Source organism: Pteropus medius, unplaced genomic scaffold (genome assembly GCF_902729225.1).
Source record: "Pteropus medius unplaced genomic scaffold, Ma_sr-lr_union100, whole genome shotgun sequence".
NCBI lineage: Eukaryota > Metazoa > Chordata > Mammalia > Chiroptera > Pteropodidae > Pteropus > Pteropus medius.
In genome coordinates, this window is record NW_024356333.1 from 3,314,685 (window position 1) to 3,332,906 (window position 18,222).

At 38.5% G+C, this 18,222-nt stretch overlaps 1 protein-coding gene and 1 non-coding gene across 2 annotated transcripts in view; one reads left to right on the forward strand and one right to left on the reverse strand.

Annotated features, from left to right (window-relative positions):
- The window catches only part of CNTNAP2 (contactin associated protein 2), a 1,613,390-nt gene that overhangs the window by 666,325 nt on the left and 928,843 nt on the right, over window positions 1-18,222 (reverse strand). The window contains exon 10 of the mRNA XM_039861152.1: window positions 12,950-13,121. Within this exon, the coding sequence (XP_039717086.1) occupies window positions 12,950-13,121 (172 nt within the window). The remainder of the gene's footprint in view (window positions 1-12,949; window positions 13,122-18,222) is intronic.
- LOC120601545 (5S ribosomal RNA) lies at window positions 9,976-10,094 on the forward strand. Its single transcript, XR_005652475.1, has one exon. It is a non-coding gene; the product is annotated as a 5S ribosomal RNA (ribosomal RNA).

Sequence of the window (18,222 nt, forward strand, 5' to 3'; positions counted from 1 at the left end):
ACCTAATCTTTTACTTCGGGACTGTTGACTTATCCACGTTTGCATGAAGGCAGATTTTTTAGTGGAAGAAGTTAATCTTTAAAACAAGAAGTTCTAACTTGTGCTCAACTAAAACACTGTCTACTTGATTTAGGCTTCATTTTTTTTCATTGAATACTTTTTATTTTATTTTTAATGAACAGGGAGTTAATATTCCAGGAGAAAACCAACACATCTGGCTTCTAAGTCTGTAAAGACAGTCTCTGGAGATGGTATTGCAAGCAGACTCAAGGCTTAAGGAAACGTCTAACTAATTAAAAGGGACTGAGAATTTCATAATGATGCCAGTCTCACAGACCTTCTGGGAATCCTCATTGTCTCTGAAATAAAACCACCTTAAAGGACAGCTCACTTGTCAGAGTCTTACCAGAAGTTGCATGGACAAGGCCACCACAGCAGCTGGACAGCCCCTCTCAGCCACATGACATCCAGCTGGAGCTATCTAGAGATTCTAGACCGGTATATCCAACAAAAATTCTATGTGAGTCACATATCATATGTAATTTAAAATTTTATGGTATCCCCTCTAAAAAAAGTAGAAAAAGGTGAAATTAACTTTAATATTTTATTGACTACAAAATGAAATAAATGTAAAAGTTATTGACGAGGTACTTTACATTGTTTTGTTTGTGGTAAATATTCACGGTCTAGCGTGCATTTTACACCTACAGCACCTCAGCTAGAGGCTTGTTCTACGTGTTCCACAGCCACGTGACCGGGGACTGTGCCCTGGACAGTACAGCTCTCGACCTCTCCTGTCTCCCCCTTTCCCGCTTTGCCATCACCTGCACTTCTAACCCAGCTCTGTCTTCCGCATTTTATCATTCTCTTTTACTTCCCCTCACTGCTCAATTGCTGCTACTAGTTTTTACCATGTTCTAGACTGAAGTAAAATCTTACTCTAACTGATATACTTATTACTAAACAAACATTCAGTTAAGACATTGTTCGGGGACCAATGGAGAGAACAGTCTTCCATTGAAGCCCGTCCTCACTCTGAAACCAGTTTCTCTTTCACACCAACACCTTCCGGCCTCCACCCCTGACGAGCTCTCGTTAGCCCATCTCCCAAACACTTTGGATTGACCCCTTTCCCTCCGTTTCTATCACCCCTGCAATAGCTCAGGCTCTGGCCACCTCTGCTCAGATCGCCAGAGCGAATGCTAGTGATATAAAACTTGACTTCCCTGCAAATCCTTCAGTCATTCCTTATTGCCCAGGGGATAAATTACCTTTTAAGTGAGCCCCTTTTCAATCGGTTCTTCTCAAATTTCTAGCCTCAAATCTTCACGCTAATTTTCTAGCCTCACACGAATAGCTGCCAGTTTCTGGGGTACCCTACTTTAACTATGTGAGTTTCCTGCAAGTCCCTGTGTTGCTCACGCCTATGTCCTTTTGCATGTGCTTTCCATCCACCTGGAATGCCCTTCCTGTGTGCCTGTGAACGGCTGCTCTGTTCCATCTTCATCCTAACCTGCACCCCAGGCAGAATCAGAGCTGCCATCCCTGCATGCTTCGATTTTGACATTTTCCAGCTTTTTCAATAATAATGTTTTTTTAAATGTCTCTTTTATTGGTTAGTAAGGATATAAGGTCCATAAGGTTACATCTGATTCACCAAGGCTAACACTATCCTTGGCACAGGGCAGGTAATCGATGAATGACTGTGGAATGAATGGATAAATAAATGAACAACACGTCTTCCCAACATTTCTGTGACCCCCTACACAAACTCTGCTCTAGTTTAAAAAGTCGCTTTAATGTTTCAGAACTATGACATGGTCACCCGTGCCTCCACGCTTCTGCTCGTGCCTTTCCTTGTGCCTGGCATGTTCTTACATCTTTCTATCATCTGAGACTACAGTTCCTCTAAAGCTCTGCATCTGCTATGAAGCCTCCACCAGCCACCACAGCCACAATGATCCTCCCTTCATTAATTTCCTATACAAACCATTATCTGTAATTTAAGATGCACATGCTTCCTAATATAGCCTCTAAACTTCCTATGAATCTCTCCTATTTCCACGACAAACTTGGAACCTTCCCTGTCAGAAGAGACCCTGCCCTGCGTCTTTTGGCTTTCTCCTTGTGTACAACAGCACTGGGCTGTGACCGCCTCAGGTCAGTATGTCTCTTGAGTTAAGAAAACTATAGTAACTATATGAATGAAACTTGCCTCTTTGCGTGTGGTGTTTGTATCTAACTTGGAAAAACGTCACTCTTTAAGATTTTAAAGGTTTTTCTTCTTTAATTTCCAAATGCTTGAAGTTTCAAGAAAAATAATTCACTTTAATATCATGTTCATTTGCCCTGAGAGGGTCTTCGCTGAGGTGTGTCCCTGAAAGTAATTATTATGTCGATGAAGCCTTTTGGAAACTACACACAAAAAAATCAAAGATCATGAAACTACTGGAATAAAAGTTTGACGGGCACCACTTACTGAAGGCAAACTAACTTAATCCTACAAACAAATGTCGTATGGATCTTAGAAGGTCTTACCCTTCTCACAATTGTAGAAAATAGTTTATTTAAATCGATCTATTTTCTGATTAAGATACCCTGAACAGATATTACGATTTGTTAAAATTTATTACAGACTCATTTTTCAATACCATTCTAAACAAATATACACACGTTCCCCATCCCTCCCATCTGCATCTGCTCCTGCTCACGCAACATTCTTTTTGATGTAAGTAGGATTTGGTAAACAAGATGAGATTCAGACTCTACCTACAATGAATTCATAAACATAGACAATGAAGAAGACGCTATTTCTAATATGGCAATGGGTGACTTGTAGAATTTCAGAAAATATTATCTTAAAAGCTAAGCTTGTTTGCCCTCTTGAACCTCGTTTCTAGGCAGGAAGAAGTACTTCTGTTAAATTAGCAAATACAAAAAAAAAATGATGACAAGTCTCAAGTCTTAAAAAAAAAATGAATTTCCTGGCATAGAGAAAGCTATGACTCTTTCCCCCTTCTTCTTGGGTTATAGATCCTTTAGAAAGCAAAGGAAATTTTTCAAAGAGAATGTCATTTTTTAATTGCTATAATAGATAGTTAATTTTTACCCTGTTTTTTATTTTAATGAAAATAGGCACTGTCCCACACCAAGAATCCAGAGAGCAATTTGATTTAATAGTTCGTTCATTTGTTCCTTCCTCCCTCCCTCCTTCCCTCCCTCTCTCTCTCCCTCTATTATTTGAAGTGGAGAAGGCAAAAGAAAAAAGTGAATTCTACTTTCTTTTTTTCCATAATACAGAATAGCAGAAGTCTTAAATATGTTTAATGAAGTAAAAAAAGAAAACATTAAAGGGATACACACCTTAATCGTTTTAACTTAAAACCTTACGTCATGTAAATTCAATGGCTCAGTTGCCAGAGGGAATTGCTCTAGGCCCAATGATTGAAATTCTGCAACTCCCATCCACCAGCCTTTCTGATGAGCCATTTCCATAAAACATCACCCTCGATTTCCAGTTTGGCTTTCTTAAAGTGCACTGAAACCTAAAATCACCAATGAATCTCTGCAGATTTTTACAACTGCCTTGTCCCTACCTAAACTGATGGTTTTGTTTTTGTCCACTTGTCCTTCTAAAACCTTTAATCTGGCTTTAATAAAAACGATTTCTTTCCGTCTCTATGCATTTGAAAATGTACTTCATATGTAATCAGATCATGTTATTACGATAACAAGTGTGGCTTGCATAAACATATTTGGGGATGAACAACTGACTCGGACGCAACACGTGGGGGAATACAACGCAAGAAAGATGGTAGCCTACTTGCTCTAACTCTTCATTCATCAGTCCATGGTGTCACTCTCTATATTTTACAAAGGGAATGGTGAGTGTCTATTAATTTGTAAAGCTGGTTTTAGGGGAGGGCAGTTAAATGAGTTCTTAGAGTTCAATAAAAATTTTGCAATATATCTAGATAATTGACAAAAGCAATTATCTTAAGAAAATATTTGTTAAGGCAGATATTTTAAGTATGTTTATTATTTACTTTTATTTTTATATTTAAGGGAATCTAATATCAAAAGCAAGAAATAAAACTTAATGACTCATTTAAATCTTTCTGTGGTTGACTTAGCTACATGTTAAAATTATTTATCTTTTCCCTTTCTGCTTATCTTCAAACACATAACTGTTTTCTGACATTACTTTTATGCACGGGGCCTTCCTTGGGATTTAAATGTCAAAGCACAGCTACATGCCATGCCAAAAGCAAATATAGTTTTCTTTTGTCCTAATACATGCAATACATCAAAAAAGAATAGGCTGATATTGAATCTTAAAATGGTTAATTTTTTTTTCTTTTCCTTTTTTCTCCAAGGAGAGTTAGCTCCTCTGGCATTTCACTACAGTGTTTTCTTTTAAAAAATAAAATTTTATCACTTTAGTTCTCTATTTGTACTTAAAAATAAAATCACTTTGAAATCACTTCAGAGAAACAACTGACTTGAACATAAGCTCACCTGGTGCGTGATACTTTTGGGTCAGTGGCCTTATGTTTTTGTGCTAGTTAGATGACTAAGGGGCTTGAATGTTTAAGTATAAACAGGAAACTCTTCTCTGGGTCCCCACGAAAAGAAACCAAATGGTTCTGGCAATGAACTTGAAAGATCAAAAGGAAGCCTGGAGTCAGCATGGAAGGCCAAGGAAGTTTGTACGAAGAGCCATGCATCTAATATTAGAACTGAGTCAGATCTAGCATGAGGAAACAGGGCTTTCCAAAAATCTACTAATAATTCAATTTAGAAGAAAGAAGGAAAGAGAGGAGAGAGAGAGAGAGAGAGAGAGAGAGAGAGAGAGAGAGAGAGAGAGAGAGAGAGAGAGAGAGAGGGTGGGGGGGAGAGAGAGAGAGAGAGTTGTTGTTGTTGTTGAAAAAGAGAAAAAGAAAAAGAAAGAGGGAGAGAGAAAGACAGAAAGGAAGGAGTGAGGGGAGAGGGAGGGAGGGAGGGAGGGATTATAGCCATTTGCAATATAAAATTAATGGGACTCAAGAGGGGGAATAAATCGAGATAAGGTAAAGGGACAAAGTAGACATATCAACAATAAAGAATCACAATATGAACTGTCATACAAGAAATTTAAGTGGGATTATGTAACTTGCCTTTTTCTATTTGTTTATTCTGAGCTGGTGATTTTGTTTTAGGACCCTGAATAACTTTTGTATTCAGGGTATTTTTGAAGGCTGTTGCCCTAAAGGAAATCCAGTTTTATGCTTGGAAAATTGCTTGTTGTCTCCAGTTCTCAGAGAATGAATTACAGCCACCTTGTTCTTTACTGCTTTGGAGTTCAGTGAGATCAGAGTCACAATGATGTCAGAATTTAGCAGGCACAAAGTTGTGAACAATGTGAAGTTTATCTGAGAAACTTTCTGCCACCTTTACCAGTTTTGCATAATTATTATAGAATCTCATGGTAAAATACAAAGTGTTTCCCAGTGTCAAAGAACTGGCACAGTTTGACAGCAGCCTAAGTGCTGACATGAACGGGTCTTAAGAATGGAAGCGGGTGAAGTGGGTGGTCAGCCTGGAAGTGGATGCAAAGGTGAGACTCAGAGGGTGGCAGGGTGCAGTTAGCAAGACCCAGGTGAAAAAGAAAATCTGACAGAGACACTGTCACTACAGATCCCTCTGTATTTGTGAGACGGGCCTTCCCTTTCCTGTAGTGGAAATAATTTTTAGATATTTCAAGTCGAAAATTTTGGTTTTGTATATTTTTCATCAATTTTTTAAATTATTATTATTTGATGCTGTGGCTGTCCACTCAGTGGATCAATGACATTTTTCACAGGGAGTAGGGGCTGGGAGAGTTTACCTCTAGTTTGTAGATATGTGGACTCAATTTTGGCAAAGCAGTCTAAAATCTAAGGGATTTGGTTTCAAAGAGCTAGGTCTTTGAGAGCAAAAAAGAGGCACCCAAGTGTTAAAGCAGTTTAAGTTCTGATCAATGACCCTCCCTCAGCCACCTCAGCATTACAGTCCCAGGAAGGAGTGTTTACTGCTCAGTGCGATCTTAGTAAGGATTTGCTGACTGAACGAATCTCCACAGACTTAGAAATCCTATGGCAGCAGTGGCTTGTGCTCTGCCTCCTGCTTTCGGGAATCTGATTTATGAAAGGCCTCGCGTCAGCCTGAAGTGGGTGATACACAGTGCATACGGAGGCGTGACATGCTGAGGCCGAGAGGGGGCCGGAGACAGCTATCGCCACTCCCCACGCCTCCAGACCCTCACACACACCACGATCAATTTCGGCTTGCGTGTAGTTTGCAAGAGATCTAGAACTCGCCGTGTGTTTGTATGGGGTCTGTAAAAACACGTAGGTGGCTTGCTGTTACACCGGGACAAGAGAACTGGGAGAAGGAGGGCAGAGAGCGCGCAGATCTTGAGTGACCGACCGTCCAGGTTGACCCAGAACTGAGGGGTTTCTCCAGGAACAGTCTTCAGTGCTAAAGCGGAACAGTCCTGGACAAACTGAAAGAGTTGCCACCTTACACAGACAGATCCCCAAACCTGAGCCCAGCAGGAGCCAAGGCATATCCCCAGGCCAGTAGGAGCAGCGGCTGGAGCAGTGGGCAGCTGAAACAGAGCTGACCCCTGCAGACAGAGCATGATGGGGATCCTCAGGGGAGCCCAGGATCTTGAGCAGAGCACATGGGACAGACCTCACAGCTCTGATTACAAGAGGTTACAGAAGTTAGCTGGGCCTGACCCAAAGGCCATGCTCAAGGGGTCAAGGAAGACACTCGAAATGAGACAACCACCTAAAAAGGGAGTTCAATCTTTGACTAAGCTTGAATCCCATAATAAATGAATGAATGAATGAATGAATGAATGAGTGTGTGTGTGTGTGTGTGTGTGTGTAAAGTTATTAGGGTATACAAATGTGTGTTCAAATATTTATTCTTTTTCTGCTGTGGATTTGAAGTGGGAGTTTATGAGGAAATAAAGATCAATTTTAGAAAATAAATAATGTCACATATATTCTTCATCTAAGTTAGGATTGTAAATTTTAAATCTGCTTTTCTAAAAACTCATGACCTCTTTCTGAACTGATATTAATCTTATTTGTTGTTTACCTTTCCAACAGAGTCACCTTAGTTTTGAAACATCTTACAGTACATCTACCCAACCCCACTTAAAGGCTGTCATAAAAAATCTTATACTTATTTTTTTTCTTTGAAGGAAATAAATCAAACGAACTGGGTAGATGTTCTTGAGAAGAAAGCATTGAATTGAAAAATAAAAACTAGGTCTGTGATTATGCACTTCTATCTAAAAATATAATGAAGACTTAATTACAAACCCAGAAATAGGATCCAGTCTATTCACAATTTCTTGAGGGGTAATTTTGTAGGCTCTGGTTAAGCTGGGACATTTACTCTTCCTTTTCTGCTTTCTGCGCTCTCCAGCATGTTTACTGCTTTGTTTCTTAATATATTTACAAGGGAGATGACAGGAAAGCTAAAGACTGTAATCCTAATGAAACACTTTTACTAGTTTTTCTACCAGATGCTGATTCTAACAACACAAATTTACCCTGGCTTTTAAATAGCCATCAAGTCTCCATGCTGCAGTCTCTAGGGGACATCGCTGGCATGCGACTTAATGTATCCTAGAAACATGTGCCATCTTTTCTTTCAATGCCTTTAACACGCTCAGGAATCTGTTCCTCCATGTTGTGGTAAAAGGACAGTATTTGTTGATTTTCTAAGTGGAAGATGGGGAAAGAACAGATGCGTTTGGCTCCAAGAAAAATAAAACGACTCAAGATGACTTAAACAAGGATTACTTTTTTTTCACATGAAAATGAGTGAAGGTGGTTGCTGACTCTTGCTCATCTAAACTCTGATTTTCTTGAACATACAGCTCCAGGCATGGTGTCTACATTTGAACAAGGATGGTAGAGGGGAAGGGGTGGCATGCGTATCAGGAAAATAAAAACGTTCTCACAAACACCACAGCTGACTTCTGCTTATCTCTCATCAGCCAGGGCTGTGTCACATGGCTGTTTCTGCCTATGACAAAGAAAAAAATCTCTCTCTGACAGCTAAGTTATGAGGGTAGTCTTAGGATTGACACAGAAATCACAACTAGCAAAACAGACTTTACTACTACTCACAAAACATACATTTTTTTTTTTCCAAACCAGGTATGAACGCTACCTACTTAAGCTCAAAATATTTTAACACCAGCTTCTTCATCCCATATATCCTAGGTAAGAACCACAGACAACTGCATGGATTCTAAAGTTCCACTGCCTGTTGCAGCAACGCTCCTAGTTTACGAATTCTGACCAGCATCTGCCAGGACCATTCAGAGCTCAGTCCAGCCCCTCAGTGCCTCCTCTGGCTCCACTTTTCCCCCACATACCCTCTGACCCTCTCCCCGCTCCCTTTGAGAAACCCCAAAGGGAGCGTCTTCCTTATAGGTGGTTCTTCCTTATAGGAGGAAGTGAATAAACCTTACTTTGTGTGGCTATAGGAGTGCTTTTTGCAAGTTTTTGGATTAGATGTTCACACATGGAAGGAAGAGAGAGAGAAGCGGGTTCAGAACAGGAGTTATTTCGATCACCTACAGATGCTTGCCACAAGGAACCAACAGTGTAAAGGTGCTAGGAGCAGATAAAAGATGCCATCATGCAAGGAGAAACAGAGAGGTTATTTGCTAGACAGCTTATCTTTATCAGAGAATGTTCTAGCAACTGAGGATTTAATGAAGTTCTCCACAAAAGCAGGATATCAATCAAAGGCTTAAGCTAGAGGCTTTCTATGTTCGAAGAGGCTTCCTGCCCACTATTCACCTTCTCCCCTTCCAGTTCTGTGGTTGTTTATGAAATACGGCTGAAGAAACTAGAGGCCCTCATTAGGTAAGCAGGGCAATTCTGTCAGATACAACATCTTAATGTGTCATCTGCTGATATATGCTTGTTACACGCATATATCCAACTGCCTTCTTGACACCAACTCAAACATCCAACAGACATTTTAACTCATGTCCACCACTGAATTTGTGATTTCCTTCCTTAACCCCCAACCAGTCTCTATCACTAGCCTTCCCACCTGAATAGATGGTAACTCCCTCCAGTAGTTTTTCCAAATCACCTGGCTTTATCCTTATTTCCTCTTCCTCTCACGCCCTTCCTCTCACATCTAATCCATCGAGATACCCTATTGATTCTATCTTCTAATTAGATTCACGATCAACCACATCTCATCGCCTCTTGTGCAAGCATCCTGGTCTTAGGCCACCAGGATCTCATCTGGATTACTATAAGAGGCTCTCTGCTTCTACCTTTCCTCCTCCCACGGCCAGAGTTATCCTTTTAAAATGTAAGCCAGATCATGTCCTTGCTGTACTCAGACACCTGCAATGGCTCTCTAGTTCCCTCAGGATAAAAGCCAAATCCTTACAGTAACCTCCAGGTCTCTAGGACCCGTTTTCTAGGACTGCTCTGGTCTCTCCTGCGACCCTGCTCCTTGTCCTTCCCAACTTGCTTCCCTGGCCCCTTTCTGATCCTAGATCATGCCAGGCAGCCTTGTTGCACTGACTGAAATCTTCGCCTGCAATACTCTTTCCTCAAACTGGCAAATTCTATTACCGCTTTCAGGTCTTGAGCTATTACTATCTTTTCAGCAAGCTTAGCTCTGACCAACCTATTTAAACTACAAATCAACACCTCAATCTCTTAGAATGTCAGTTTTCCTTGATTTGCTTTATGCTTATCTCTTCTTCCATAGCATGTACTCCTTCTAACTTACTGTCATATTTCCTTACTTATAACATCTGCCCTTCCTTCCCTATCCCCCAAACGTGAGCTTCCCAAGTTCAACGATCTTTGTCTATTTTGTTCAATGATACATGATAATGATTCATGCCTAGAACAGTGTCTAGTGCCATTCATGCACTCAGAAAATACTACTGAAGTCTATGGCCATGCCACCCTGAACACGCCCGATCCTGTCTGATCTCGGAAGCTAAGCAGGGTTGGGCCTGGTTAGTACTTGGATGGGAGACCACCTAGGAAGACCAGGTGCTGTAGGCGTAAAAAGTTAAAAAATAAAGGACTGTAAGCTGACAAGGTCCTTGCAATCTGTGGTCAACCAAGGGTTGCCTCGCCTAAAAAAAAAAAGAAAAGAAAAGAAAAGAAAATACTACTGAATGGATAATTCCGTAGCTTGGCTCTTTCCTTGATCCAATGCTGTGTCCAGAAAACAAACCAGTAAACAGAACAAGCCACATGTAAACTCACACACAAAGACAGAAAAATAAGTTCAAATCATAAAGCATTTCAGTAAGACACGCAGTAAAACTCCTTCACAACCATGTTCCCCAAACTCTTTCCCTAAGCTCCACTCATCAAATCACTGCAGCTGTTCTTATTATCTCCAAATATTTCCTAAAAAACCGTGCCTGTGGTAGCTGTTCTATTTTTTTACTCTATGTTCTCATTTTTCCCTTTTTTTTTTTTCAAAAATAGTTTTCAAATCAATCAAGCTGAAATTTGAAAGAAGAAAAGTAAGAGCGAGCCAGTGTAGGCTAACTTATGAAGAATTTAGGTAGTTTGAAAATAAAACTGTAGATATTGGCCGTTGTAAAGTTTCAGTTAGTGAGGGGGAGGAAACCAAATCAGAGATAAGCTGGAGAAGTGTCAATAAAGCATAATCTGATGGGTCACCACTGTATGAGGACAGGCTGAACCTACTGGTACCTACACCTGGACGGACAAAGATTAAAGGTGAAATCATCAATGAGCTTCTCAGTGTGAAGAAGGTGGATATAAGCCCTGTGTCATACTTACAAAAAACGCTTCACAGATAAAGATTCTGAATTGGGAACATTTTAGATAAATAAGGGAATCTGCTATTTCACACACTGGTAATTGATGTACAGAAGGCATTGCCTTCAAAAATTAAGACAAGTAGAAAACAGATTCCACAGTGGTCTAGGAAATGTGTGGAGGTGTGTCAGAGGTGAGTACTTCACCATAGCTACTCATCCGGATTATCATCCTAGAAGATAAGAAAGATATTCTCTGTTCTGTCAGCTACTGGACACATGGCAATATGGACAGTGGGAATGACTCATTTTGGCAAAAGAATATTTTGTATATTCCTATATCTGCCCCAAATTGAAATTCGCGTTCTCTATTCTGCATCTTCCCTCATGCTGTTCCTCACCAGGAGTGCCCATCTCCACTCTCTTCATTTACCAAAATCCCACTCATTCTTTTGAGGCCAATTTAACTCGTATTCCTTCCTTGGGAGTGAAATCTTAAAATCTCAAAATTTCACCCATACTTCTTCCGTAGCAAACAATTGAAACAAGCTGCTTCAAGTGAAACAGCAACATCACCATAAAAATCTAGCCTGTTTACAAAAGTTGAATGAATTAACTTGGGTATTAGTGACAGAAATTATTCTATCATTAAAGCTACTGGCATGGAAAATGGACAAGGTACTAAAATATCTCCATATGTTGTATAACTATTCCTAAGAAAAAAAATCTTCCTGTATGGAAAAGTTATTAAAATTTATAGGTAAACATTTAATATCAGAACATATGATCTTAAAACATTCATCTCAGTTTTTCTGATTATTGTTATCATTTGTTTTAGGCAGAAATAATAGCTATTTCACTATTGATGGTTCAAAGTATAGCGTGCATTTGTATTGCAATTGTTCATTATTCTGTTTAAATATAAACTCTTTAGGCTATCAGGATAAGAATTTGCATATATGTAACGGAAATAAGAACTAATCTATGTAATCAAGTTTTATAAACATATTGAGGCTTAAAAAGTTACACACTCTATAACTCTCATAAACAGTTATTTACCATTCAAATACTATTTTATTAAGATTATATGGAACAAACTTACTTCATTATATGTCTTTGAATGACTTCCCCAAGGATCTCCTCTTAAATGAAATAAAATTATTAGGGACTTAAGGTCTATACTTTGTTGGGGGGCAGACTGAGGCTTACAGAATTTTCATCTTCTAAAATATAAAATTAATAAAGTTATTTTTCAGAATAAGATAGCCCTATCATAAAACATTTGAAAATAGTTTTTAAAATCACCTAAATTCACCAGGTTAAATTCAACTCATACTTAAATATAGCTTGTTTACAGGCAAAAATCTGAAAATGAAATTTTGTCATGCTGGAATAAATGACACTTTGCAGTAGTATTTTAAGGTAGTGTATGAAATACTGTCACGACATTTCATATAAAACGTGTATCCTTCCAATGTATGAAAGGTCAACTCGGTTTTTATAAAAAGCTCCTCCCCAGATTTGCAAAAACTAATAAAGACTAGATTTCGCAATATTTTAGTATGTGTACTTTGTGGAGACTCAAATACATTAAATATTCTGCGTTAGTAAATCCCTGTATTGCCCGTCAATATTTTTTAATGTTTCTTTTTCTCCAGCAGGAAGCTTTAGAGGGGATAATATGCTGAGCATGAGTCATGGCCAAGACAAGGAGAGAAGGGACATCTCTGTTTGTGGGCATAGAAAGCAAAGCTAAAAATAAACTGAGTTCCTTTACAACTCAGCTGTTGCTTACAAAACCATCTGCGCAAGGTTCACATTCACTGAGGCTGATGGACTAATGAAAATCTCAGATTGTTCTATTATATATATCCATGTCGTGATGAACATCATTGCTAATATCACAAATACATGACAGAGGTATGATAGAGGGCTTCTCTCCTATCCCCTTATGGGTGTGGGTGGGTGGGTGTGGGTGTGGGGTGTGTGTGGGGTGTGTGTGTGTGTGTGTGTGTGTGTGTGTGTGTGTGTGTGTGTGTGTGTGTGTGTTACTTGTCTCATAACAAAAACACGAATTTGGAAAGTGAAGACAATTTGAGGTAGGATGAAAAGATAGTTTACCTGTCTATGATGGCGCACATATCGATGCTGACGTTCGCAAAGCTTCCCGGCCTCCTTTGTGCCACCTCGTATAAATTTACAAGCTGATCATCCACTTGAATGAGCTGCATGCATCCTTGGAATGAAGGCTGAAGGACGGAGTGACTTGAGTTACTCATCTGGTTCAGAAAACCTGTGAGAGAGGAGAGGGAATGTTAAAATCTGTGTACAGCATGCTTCACTGAACCTCCTCTGGGTATGTTTTCTGCCCACAGCCATTGTATTCAACCACTGTTCCGCTGATCCTTGCAGATGTGCATTCAGTGCAGAAGAATGAAGTCTTGGGACTTGTTTTAGGGAAAGAAGTAAGGGTTGACCCTAGACGAATGTCTAGCATCCCTCGTATTTTCTCTTTGGGCATCTTCTTTCTCCTTCTGTCACGTTCCTCTGTCCCTCTGCTGTCAAAGGCTTACTGCTATACTTCCACATCTGACTGTCTTCAGAGATTAGAAAATAAAACTTTCTCAAAATTTTAATATTACATCTATTTTCTTAATTCCCTAGAAGCCTGTTATTCAGATATCAAGAAGCTAAACTTACTATTATCAGTTAAGGTAAATCTCTTTTATGGATTAATGTCTAATTTAATTCAAATTGTTATTTGCATTACGAATGATTTCTTAACTGATAAAATCCAAAGAAATATTACAAAGAGCTAAATTTAGACATAAAGGTCAGCCACCCTGTTTGAATATCTATTATATACGTGGTACCTAATATGGTATAGGAGCATAAATGATAAGAAATGAAACTAAAAGAGAATAAACAATGAGACCAAATAATAAAGTAAATACTAGCAGTTCTCTACTGGGGAACAGCACATAAATATACCAAGTTTGAAATCAGACATTAAAATTTTTACTGCAAAATAACTTTAAAATAGCACCACCAATTACTATTATGTATTTTCAATAGAAAAATGCATAATATTATTATGTATAGAAAACTTGTAGGCCATAGAAAATATTTTGCAATTCCATTAAGCATCTCTTGAAAGTCCCCCAGAGCATCTACTTTCCATATAGTTTCCCACACCGCCAAAGCAAATTTAAACTATCCTAATTTGATTTAAAATTTGAAGTTATTCACACATTTATTTTAATCTAATATATCTACAGCAAATAATTTATACAGAATAGACTGAGATCAAGATGTGCCATTAATAGGAGTAAAAGTAAATTTTCAATAAAAAATGTTTTCTGTAGTATAAGACAATAGAAACCTCTTTCTCTCCTTATTAATGGTTTATAATAAGTCTAATAATTATCATTTGAACCTCCTTTAAGGGTTAAACACAGAGGTGTAGCATACCTTTTCCCACCAACAGAATACTATGTAAAAAATAGAATTATACTTAATTTCTTGACTTAGACTTAATATAAGACTATTTCAATGTCAAACATATAGCTCATCTATATATTTTTTTCTAAGTCACATTTTTTTTTCATTTGCATTGACTTAGTCTCCTCAGAGATTGCTGATCTTAGATAAGTCATCTATTTAATTATATGCATACATATGATTTTCAATCTGTTTAATCAAGATAATAGTGAATGGAGTTAATGTCTAAATTTAGCAGAGAGAAAACATGCAGCTGTAACTTTAATGACTATTCTTAACAAGATAATCATTTGGTTCTGTTTTCTGAATACTTGGGAGTCTCTAAATATCCATACTAGCTTTGAAATATGCCAAAATGAGTAGAGCTATTTGTGAGAGCAAGACCTTCTCTGAAGCAAGTCAGCTGTATAACAAATAGATCACTGCGGATTGGGCATAATTAAGTTCATAAAACAAGACTTCATCAGTCACTCTTTACAATGTTCTGTTTGGACCTAATGAATTTTGGGAGTTTGAAATTGTCAAGTCCTTTCATTTTTCTAAATGAGACACATTCTAGAGGAAGGTAATTATAGGACGAAGTACTTTGTAGCCATTAAAATTTTAGTTCTTTTCTCCTCTCCTTGCATTATCTTTAACATTTCCAAGAGGGATTCCATTTACTCATATCCGTTTGTAGTCCCCGGCCACGTGGAATTAGGTCAGGAGAAAACTGCAGAAGTGGTGGCAGGGTTGACTTCCGAAGCTAGTTTTCAATGAGGTCTCTGAGGTTACTAACTCTGAAAAGTCAGCCATCATGCCTCGAGCAGTCTTGCAGAGAGGCCCATGAGAGATAACAAGCCGTGGTTTTAAGCCATTAAATTTTGGAGAGGTTTGTGATGTAATAATAAATAACTAATAATAAAGTTGGTAATGGGAGAAAATTGTGACAAAAATCTAAAAATGTGGTAGTGACTTAGGGACTGGGTTGTCCAAGTCAGTTGGACAGACCTTGAAAGGACTGTTAGCAGAAGCCGAACATCTCTCGAGGGGTTTCAGTGTTGTCAGTAATGGCTCAAAGGCAGGCGAGGAAAAAGTGTTTTTGGAAATGAGATAAAATTGGGTCCTGGCCACACCTCAATAGAAAGTTTAGTAACACTGTGATAATATGAAAGGAAACGTTGTACTTAATGAATTGTATCATCTAGCTAAGGACATTTTCAGGCAGAGAAGTCTGACATCTTCTTTCTATTTATAATTAAAACAGAAAAAGAGGAGAGAAGAGCTAAAGAAAAACTGTTAAATATGAAGAAGCCAGGACTTGATGAATTGAAAATAAAATGTTTTCTCAATTTCCATTTCTCCAGATGGTGAACAGTACAAAAGTTAAGAAAGCGCTTCCAAAGATCAACTACCAGTAAAACAAATCTAAAGATGACAATGAGGTGTGACTGTAAAATCCATGTTAAGACTGCCAAAATATATTAGGTGGTGTCTCAGAGAACCATTTAGTCAGATAAAAAAAACCTATATGCAGTTTGTTGGTGTATCTTACAGATTCTCTGAGTAATACAATAGGGATTCTAATAAACTTAAGGGCATTTTCCCCCTAGTGTGTCAGCAGAAGCCCAAAGGGGAAAATGTTTAATGGTGTAAACCTGAATGACATCCATAGGAAGCCTACAGATTTTTAAGAGAACTTTATTAGTGGTAACACAACTAGCTTGGACTCAAAGGGACAAAGATAGTACAAAATGAAAAGAGGTTTTTAGACCCTAAACTTCTACAGGCAGGAAACTGACAGCTGTAAACACAAGCTACTTTTTATTTAAAAAAGCAAGTATGAATCAGACTGGTAGAACTGAGAACCCATAGGGCACAGCTGAGAGCCATGGAGAACCATTTCTAGGAAACAGCAAGACTGAGTTCTAATCAAGGAATTATCAATATGTACCTGACTGGATTTTAGAAATAGTTACTCCTGTGTAACTCTTACTTTTCCCCCTTTGTGTGGGTGGCATAGAACTTGTTCACAGGTCTTCAAATGAGCAGCTATATTTTAGTAACTGTACCTAAACAGCTTCATTTGGGTATAAACTTGACTTGGATGATGAGTTACTGGATTTTGAGCACATCTTTAATGGGATGATACTTTGAAGGGGCTTTGGAGGAGGGAAGTGTACTTTTCATGTGGAGGAGACATGAATCTTTGTGTCCCAGAGGTAAACATCCTCCAAAAGGGCCATAAATCTTTACGTCTACTATTCATACCTTTGTGTAGTTCCCTCTCACATCGAATCAGTGCTGACCTGTGTGACAAATAGAACACGCAGAAGCGGCAGTGTATATGTGACTTCCAGAACTTAATAATAAAAGACATTAGAGGCTCCCCCTTGGTCTCTTGGACACTTGCTCTGGGGAAGCCAGCCTGTGTGCCACGAGGAGATTCCAGTAGTCCAGTGGGAAGGCACTCATGTGGAGAGGAACTAAGACCTACTACTAAAAGTCAGCAGCAACTTGCCGCCATGTGAGCGAGCCACCTTGAAGAGCAGCGTCCAATCACAGTCAAGCCTTCAGATGACTGAGGCCCCAGGAAACACACCACTGAAGTCTCATAAGAAACTTCAAGCCAGAAGATCTCAGCCAAGTCGCTCCTGAATTACTGACCCATAGAAAAAGAAGAAATAGTAAATTACTACTGTGTTGAGCCAGTAAGTTTTGAGGTAGTTTTATGCAGCAACGGATGACTAATTCAGATTATTACTAACAATTCCTACCTTCACTTTCTCAAATGGTTTTTAAAAATTAGAAACCAATTAACAAAAAATTAGCCTGCAAAACAGAGACTGGTAGAATGCTGGCCGTTCCCTAGGAGTTATCCGTGGGTTAAAGATATTAGGCCTCTGATGTTGAAATTCCTGCTGCTCTCACTCCCTTCAAAATGCAGAACACATTTTCTGTATTGTTCCCTTAATGTACAAATATAATGCCACTAAAACGCTAGTGCATTAGCACCTGTGATGCTTTTAGTGACTACCCGAAAGCTCAGGAATTAACCTACTTAGTAGATTAATAGCAGGATTATTTAGAGATATAAACCTGCAGCTGGGATTTTGAGGGTCAGAAAAAAATACATATAAAATGGATAGAAAGTTAAACTTAATTAAAATTTGCCAATTTAGTAGAAAGATTATATTGAATAAAGAGGTAAATTGTTGTTTGTTTTGGCTTAGAGCTTTAAATTTATTATACCTATGAATCTGGAACAAAAAAGGCAGTATTCATACATGGGTTGTTGTCAGAAGGTTCTACAGTCTCACAATGTGTCAGTTACAACACTTGCAGTGAATTTCAATCTCGTCCGTCTCGACAGCATCACACGATCAGTAAACTGGGAACCTTCTTCCCTCTTTACAGTGTCGTCATAACTATGTTACCGACCGGGCGCGTTTGAGATTTTCATTACAAGACTCGGCATATAAAAACTTCATAGATGATTTGAAGTCCACTCAGTTATTTTATTATTCTTGCTGACAAAAGAAACACATGCAATTTCAAGGTCTTAAAGTTTTAATACATCAGAAATACATCACTGGAAAACATGCTGATATTTCTTGTGACACTAAAATGCCAATCTATATTGTTGCAAGTTGTAATGTTAAACCTGGTAGGAACAGAAAGAGCGAACCGTAGGCAAAGGGGTTGAAATTTTTTCATGTCTAAAATCACGTACACACAAGATTTCTCTCTATTGATACTTATTTTAAAGTTGGGAAGTTTGGGAATTCAGAGAGAAGTTGGAGGAATGCTGTAAGGATGCTAAAAACCATTTAGTGTCTTCCTTTCAATACAATCTTGGAAGACTGTGAAAAATGTCTACTAATCTCTATTGTTTACCCAAACTCCCTTAATAA